Source organism: Oncorhynchus gorbuscha, unplaced genomic scaffold, assembly GCF_021184085.1.
Source record: "Oncorhynchus gorbuscha isolate QuinsamMale2020 ecotype Even-year unplaced genomic scaffold, OgorEven_v1.0 Un_scaffold_9896, whole genome shotgun sequence".
Lineage (NCBI taxonomy): Eukaryota > Metazoa > Chordata > Actinopteri > Salmoniformes > Salmonidae > Oncorhynchus > Oncorhynchus gorbuscha.
Window position 1 is genome coordinate 1 of NW_025752765.1, and position 7,359 is coordinate 7,359.

Sequence of the window (7,359 nt, forward strand, 5' to 3'; positions counted from 1 at the left end):
AGACCATGGAGACCAATGTGAAACCATGGAGACCAATGTGAAACCATGGAGACCAATCTGAAACCATGGAGACCAATCTGAGACCATGGAGACCAATGTGAGACCAATGTGAGACCAATGTGAGACCAATGTGAAACCATGGAGACCAATGTGAGACCAATGTGAGACCATGGAGACCAATGTGAGAACCATGGAGACCAATGTGAGACCATGGAGACCAATGTGAAACCATGGAGACCAATGTGAGACCAATGTGAAACCATGGAGACCAATGTGAAACCATGGAGACAAATGTGAGACCAATGTGAAACCATGTAGACCAATGTGAAACCATGGAGACCAATGTGGAAACCATGGAGACCAATGTGAAACCATGGAGACCAATGTGAAACCATGGAGACCAATGTGAAACCATGGAGACCAATGTGAAACCATGGAGACCAATGTGAAACCATGGAGACCAATGTGAAACCATGGAGACCAATGTGAAACCATGGAGACCAATGTAAAACCATGTAGACCAATGTAAAACCATGGAGACCAATGTGAAACCATGGAGACCAATGTGAAACCATGGAGACCAATGTGAAACCATGGAGACCAATGTGAGACCAATGTGAAACCATGGAGACCAATGTGAAACCATGGAGATCAATGTGTTTGATGTATTTGATCTCATTCCACTAATTCCGCTCCAGTCATTACCACGAGCCAGTCCTCCCCAATTAAGGTGCCACCAGCCTCCTGTGCTTTCTATAGTTTGGTGTATGAAGTTGAGATTGTCTGATCTGTTTAGGATCCTGCGGGGAGAAGACTGCTGATGAGAAAGAGCTTCACACCATCACGTTAACAGCTGTTACGGATGACAGAGGCAGTTTGACTACAGTACCATCGGCTGTTACGGATGACAGAGGCAGTTTGACTACAGTACCATCGGCTGTTACGGATGACAGAGGCAGTTTGACTACAGTACCATCGGCTGTTACGGATGACAGAGGCAGTTTAACTATAGTACCATCGGCTGTTACGGATGACAGAGGCAGTTTGACTACAGTACCATCGGCTGTTACGGATGACAGAGGCAGTTTGACTATAGTACCATCGGCTGTTACGGATGACAGAGGCAGTTTGACTACAGTACCATCGGCTGTTACGGATGACAGAGGCAGTTTGACTACAGTACCATCGGCTGTTACGGATGACAGAGGCAGTTTGACTACAGTACCATCGGCTGTTACGGATGACAGAGGCAGTTTGACTACAGTACCATCGGCTGTTACGGATGACAGAGGCAGTTTGACTACAGTACCATCGGCTGTTACGGATGACAGAGGCAGTTTGACTACGGATGACAGCGGCAGTTTGACTACGGATGACAGCGGCAGTTTGACTATGGATGACAGAGGCAGTTTGACTACAGTACCATCGGCTGTTATGGATGACAGAGGCAGTTTGACTATAGTACCATCGGCTGTTACGGATGACAGCGGCAGTTTGACTACGGATGACAGAGGCAGTTTGACTACGGTACCATCGGCTGTTATGGATGACAGAGGCAGTTTGACTACGGATGACGGAGGCAGTTTGACTATAGTACCATCGGCTGTTATGGATGACAGAGGCAGTTTGACTATAGTACCATCGGCTGTTACGGATGACAGCGGCAGTTTGACTACGGATGACAGAGGCAGTTTGACTACGGATGACAGAGGCAGTTTGACTACGGATGACAGAGGCAGTTTGACTACGGATGACAGAGGCAGTTTGACTACGGATGACAGAGGCAGTTTGACTACGGATGACAGAGGCAGTTTGACTACAGTACCATCGGTTGCGGCTAAGAGCTCGGCACAGAGGTGGGCTCACATCTTCTTCGTGTTACACTCAGTAACTGTTTAAGGAATATTAGGTTCGTTTGACAATAGTTGTAACTGTTACTGTCCCTCTTCCCATGTTACTGTTGTGTTGCGTGTAGCTCTCAGGTCTGTTTCACCTCTCTGAAACCTCTCCCAGCCAACGTCCCCAACTGGGCCCTGAGGCTTCATAATGCTGAGGTACGTCTACCAACTGGGCCCTGAGGCTTCATAATGCTGAGGTACGTCTACCAACTGGGCCCTGAGGCTTCATAATGCTGAGGTACGTCTACCAACTGGGCCTTGAGGCTTCATAATGCTGAGGTACGTCTACCAACTGGGCCCTGAGGCTTCATAATGCTGAGGTACGTCTACCAACTGGGCCCTGAGGCTTCATAATGCTGAGGTACGTCTACCAACTGGGCCCTGAGGCTTCATAATGCTGAGGTATGTCTACCAACTGGGCCCTGAGGCTTCATAATGCTGAGGTACGTCTACCAACTGGGCCCTGAGGCTTCATAATGCTGAGGTACGTCTACCAACTGGGCCCTGAGGCTTCATAATGCTGAGGTACGTCTACCAACTGGGTCCTGAGGCTTCATAATGCTGAGGTACGTCTACCAACTGGGCCCTGAGGCTTCATAATGCTGAGGTACATCTACCAACTGGGCCCTGAGGCTTCATAATGCTGAGGTACGTCTACCAACTGGGCCCTGGGGCTTCATAATGCTGAGGTACGTCTACCAACTGGGCCCTGAGGCTTCATAATGCTGAGGTACGTCTACCAACTGGGCCCTGAGGCTTCATAATGCTGAGAGTACGTCTACCAACTGGGCCTTGAGGCTTCATAATGCTGAGAGTACGTCTACCAACTGGGCCCTGAGGCTTCATAATGCTGAGAGTACGTCTACCAACTGGGCCCTGAGGCTTCATAATGCTGAGGTACGTCTACCAACTGGGCCTTGAGGCTTCATAATGCTGAGGTACGTCTACCAACTGGGCCCTGAGGCTTCATAATGCTGAGGTACGTCTACCAACTGGGCCCTGAGGCTTCATAATGCTGAGGTACGTCTACCAACTGGGCCCTGAGGCTTCATAATGCTGAGGTACGTCTACCAACTGGGCCCTGAGGCTTCATAATGCTGAGGTACGTCTACCAACTGGGCCCTGAGGCTTCATAATGCTGAGGTACGTCTACCAACTGGGCCCTGAGGCTTCATAATGCTGAGGTACGTCTACCAACTGGGCCCTGAGGCTTCATAATGCTGAGGTACGTCTACCAACTGGGCCCTGGGGCTTCATAATGCTGAGGTACGTCTACCAACTGGGCCCTGAGGCTTCATAATGCTGAGGTACGTCTACCAACTGGGCCCTGAGGCTTCATAATGCTGAGGTACGTCTACCAACTGGGCCCTGAGGCTTCATAATGCTGAGGTACGTCTACCAACTGGGCCCTGAGGCTTCATAATGCTGAGGTACGTCTACCAACTGGGCCCTGAGGCTTCATAATGCTGAGGTACGTCTACCAACTGGGCCCTGAGGCTTCATAATGCTGAGGTACGTCTACCAACTGGGCCCTGGGGCTTCATAATGCTGAGGTACGTCTACCAACTGGGCCCTGGGGCTTCATAATGCTGAGGTACGTCTACCAACTGGGCCCTGGGGCTTCATAATGCTGAGGTACGTCTACCAACTGGGCCCTGAGGCTTCATAATGCTGAGGTACGTCTACCAACTGGGCCCTGAGGCTTCATAATGCTGAGTACGTCTACCAACTGGGCCCTGAGGCTTCATAATGCTGAGGTACGTCTACCAACTGGGCCCTGAGGCTTCATAATGCTGAGGTACGTCTACCAACTGGGCCCTGAGGCTTCATAATGCTGAGGTACGTCTACCAACTGGGCCCTGGGGCTTCATAATGCTGAGGTACGTCAACTGGGCCCTGGGGCTTCATACACTAAACTGCATTACACTGCTCCCAACCTAACACATTCTAACACATCAAATCTAATTTTATTTGTCACATGCGCCAAATACAACAGTAGACCTTACCGTGAAATGGTGAATACAACAGTAGACCTTACCGTGAAATGGTGAATACAACAGTAGACCTTACCGTGAAATGGTGAATACAACAGTAGACCTTACCTTGAAATGGTGAATACAACAGTAGACCTTACCGTGAAATGGTGAATACAACAGTAGACCTTACCGTGAAATGGTGAATACAACAGTAGACCTTACCGTGAAATGGTGAATACAACAGTAGACCTTACCGTGAAATGCTGAATACAACAGTAGACCTTACCGTGAAATGGTGAATACAACAGTAGACCTTACCGTGAAATGCTGAATACAACAGTAGACCTTACCGTGAAATGCTGAATACAACAGTAGACCTTACCGTGAAATGCTGAATACAACAGTAGACCTTACCGTGAAATGGTGAATACAACAGTAGACCTTACCGTGAAATGCTGAATACAACAGTAGACCTTACCGTGAAATGCTGAATACAACAGTAGACCTTACCGTGAAATGCTGAATACAACAGTAGACCTTACCGTGAAATGCTGAATACAACAGTAGACCTTACCGTGAAATGCTGAATACAACAGTAGACCTTACCGTGAAATGCTGAATACAACAGTAGACCTTACCGTGAAATGCTGAATACAACAGTAGACCTTACCGTGAAATGGTGAATACAACAGTAGACCTTACCGTGAAATGCTTACTGACAAGCCCTTAACCAACAATGCCATTTTATGAAAAATAAGAGTTAAGAACAGATTTACTTAACTAAAGTTCAAAAAAATAGAAGAGCAACAATAAAATCACAATAACGAGACTTTATACACAGGTTAGTCGAGGTAATTTGTACATGTAGGTAGGGGTAAAGTGACTATACATAGATAATAAACAGCGAGTAGGAGCGGTGTAAAAACAAAGGGGGGGGGGGGTCAATGCAAATAGTCCGGTGGCCATTTGATTAGCTGTTCAGGAGTCTTATGGCTTGGGGAGTAGAAGCTGTTAAGATGCCTTTTGGACCTAGACTTGGCGCTCCGGTACCGCTTGCCGTGCGGTAGCAGAGAGAACAGTCCATGACTAAGATGGCTGGAGTCTTTGACAATTTTTAGGGTCTTCCTCTGACACCACCTGGTATAGAAGTCCTGGAAGGCAGGAAACTTGGCAGTGCCTTGCGGTCGGAGGCAGAGCAGTTGCCATACGAGGCAGTGATGCAAGCAGTCAGGATGCTCTCGATGGTGCAGCTGTAGAACCTTTTGAGGATCTGAGGACCAATGCCAAATCCTCAAAAAAACGTTGAGGTCTCGACACCATCTTGTTCGGGGCCAACTGCCCATTATGCCAAACCTACGCTCACCAAGTTTCGTCTTTTGAAGTCTTTTCCGTTTAGGAGAAAAGGCCACGTCGTGATTGGTGATATTTTGTACATTTGCAATATGATTCCATTCGCCCTCTTGTGGGATTTACCGGGACAGCTGAAAAATGACCAAAATTTGAACATTTTATAAAACGGAAACCGAATGTCAGATTTCGTTCGATGACTTCCCGGAAGATCCGGCCCTGCAGCACGGCCCACCGCCGTCCCCGAATTTTAGAAGCGTTGGCGGACGTCAAGTAAGGGACCGTACATTTGCAATGTGGACTTTCTCACTAACCATATGTCAAAATGTTCCCTTAAGGTACGTTGACACCCTAAGACTCGTTGACACCCTAAGACTCGTTGACACCCTAAGACACGTTGACACCCTAAGACACGTTGACACCCTAAGACACGTTGACACCCTAAGACACGTTGACACCCTAAGACACGTTGACACCCTAAGACACGTTGACACCCTAAGACACGTTGACACCCTAAGACACGTTGACACCCTAAGACACGTTGACACCCTAAGACACGTTGACACCCTAAGACTCGTTGACACCCTAAGACTCGTTGACACCCTAAGACTCGTTGACACCCTAAGACATGTTGACACCCTAAGACACGTTGACACCCTAAGACTCGTTGACACCCTAAGACTCGTTGACACCCTAAGACTCGTTGACACCCTAAGACTCGTTGACACCCTAAGACTCGTTGACACCCTAAGACTCGTTGACACCCTAAGACTCGTTGACACCCTAAGACTCGTTGACACCCTAAGACTCGTTGACACCCTAAGACTCGTTGACACCCTAAGACTCGTTGACACCCTAAGACTCGTTGACACCCTAAGACTCGTTGACACCCTAAGACTCGTTGACACCCTAAGACTCGTTGACACCCTAAGACTCGTTGACACCCTAAGACTCGTTGACACCCTAAGACTCGTTGACACCCTAAGACTCGTTGACACCCTAAGACTCGGTTGACACCCTAAGACACAGCTCTGTTGCCTGAGGATGCTAACAGGAAAGGCTTGTGATAGTTAGCGTCCTCAGGCTTATAGCTTTGCACATTTCTGGGAAGGAAGGGCCTCAACAGTCCTCCATGTTGACTCTTTAATTTCTTCTTCTCCTCCTTTTCTCTTTCTTTCTTGTCTCTGTCTATCTGTCTCCCCCATCTCTCTCTGTCTCCCCCATCTCTCTCTGTCTCCCCCCTCTCGCTCTGTCTCCCCTTTTCTCTCTGTCTCCCCCCTCTCTCTCTGTGTCTCCCCATCTCTCTCTGTCTCCCCCCTCTCGCTCTTCCTCGCTCTGTGTCTCTCCCCCTCTCTGTCTCTCTGTCTCCCCCTCCGTCTCCCCCTTTTCTCTCTGTCTCCCCCCTCTCGCTCTTCCTCTCTCTCTCCCCTCTCTGTCTCCCCCCCCTCTGTCTCCCCCCCCTCTGTCTCTCTCTGTCTCCCCCCCTCTCTGTGTCTCCTGGAGCAGAGGATAGGTGACTCATACCGTGGCTACTGTAACACCGACACAGAGCTGGAGACCATCCTCCTGCTCCACAAGCAGCAGACCAACAGTGTGTTTGGGACACGCCAGTCCCCCTCCCCTGCCAAGCCTGCCAGCCGTCTGATGTGGAAGTCCCAATACGTACCTTACGATGGCGTCCCTTTTGTCAATGCAGGTATACAGTCACAGTACTGGTTCAGTAGCCTACGATTATCAGACTAGATACTGTATGTTATCAGACTAGATACTGTATGTTATCAGACTAGATACTGTATGCTATCAGACTAGATACTGTATGTTAGACTAGATACTGTATGTTAGACTAGATACTGTATGTTATCAGACTAGATACTGTATGTTATCAGACTAGATACTGTATGTTAGACTAGATACTGTATGTTAGACTAGATACTGTATGTTATCAGACTAGATACTGTATGTTATCAGACTAGATACTGTATGTTATCAGACTAGATACTGTATGTTATCAGACTAGATACTGTATGTTATCAGACTAGATACTGTATGTTAGACTAGATACTGTATGCTATCAGACTAGATACTGTATGTTATTAGACTAGATACTGTATGTTAGACTAGATACTGTATGTTATCAG

At 48.1% G+C, this 7,359-nt stretch overlaps 1 protein-coding gene across 1 annotated transcript; it reads left to right on the forward strand.

Annotated features, from left to right (window-relative positions):
* Window positions 1-800: 800 nt before the first annotated feature.
* Window positions 801-6,964, forward strand: LOC124030203 (calcium-responsive transcription factor-like). The gene is made up of 3 exons (XM_046341647.1): window positions 801-1,856; window positions 1,976-2,054; window positions 6,728-6,964. The coding sequence occupies exons 1-3, from the start codon at window positions 1,393-1,395 to the stop codon at window positions 6,962-6,964; spliced, it is 780 nt and encodes a 259-aa protein (XP_046197603.1). The 5' UTR covers window positions 801-1,392.
* The last annotated feature ends 395 nt before the right edge of the window (window positions 6,965-7,359 follow it).

Coding starts and splice junctions, on each gene's coding strand:
- LOC124030203 (XM_046341647.1), top strand. CDS start 1,393: ATGGATGACAGAGGCAGTTTGACTACAGTACCATCGGCTGTTATGGAT. Junction 1,857..1,975: donor GCTAAGAGCTCGGCACAGAG/GTGGGCTCACAT, acceptor TGTTGCGTGTAG/CTCTCAGGTCTGTTTCACCT. Junction 2,055..6,727: donor TGAGGCTTCATAATGCTGAG/GTACGTCTACCA, acceptor CTCCTGGAGCAG/AGGATAGGTGACTCATACCG.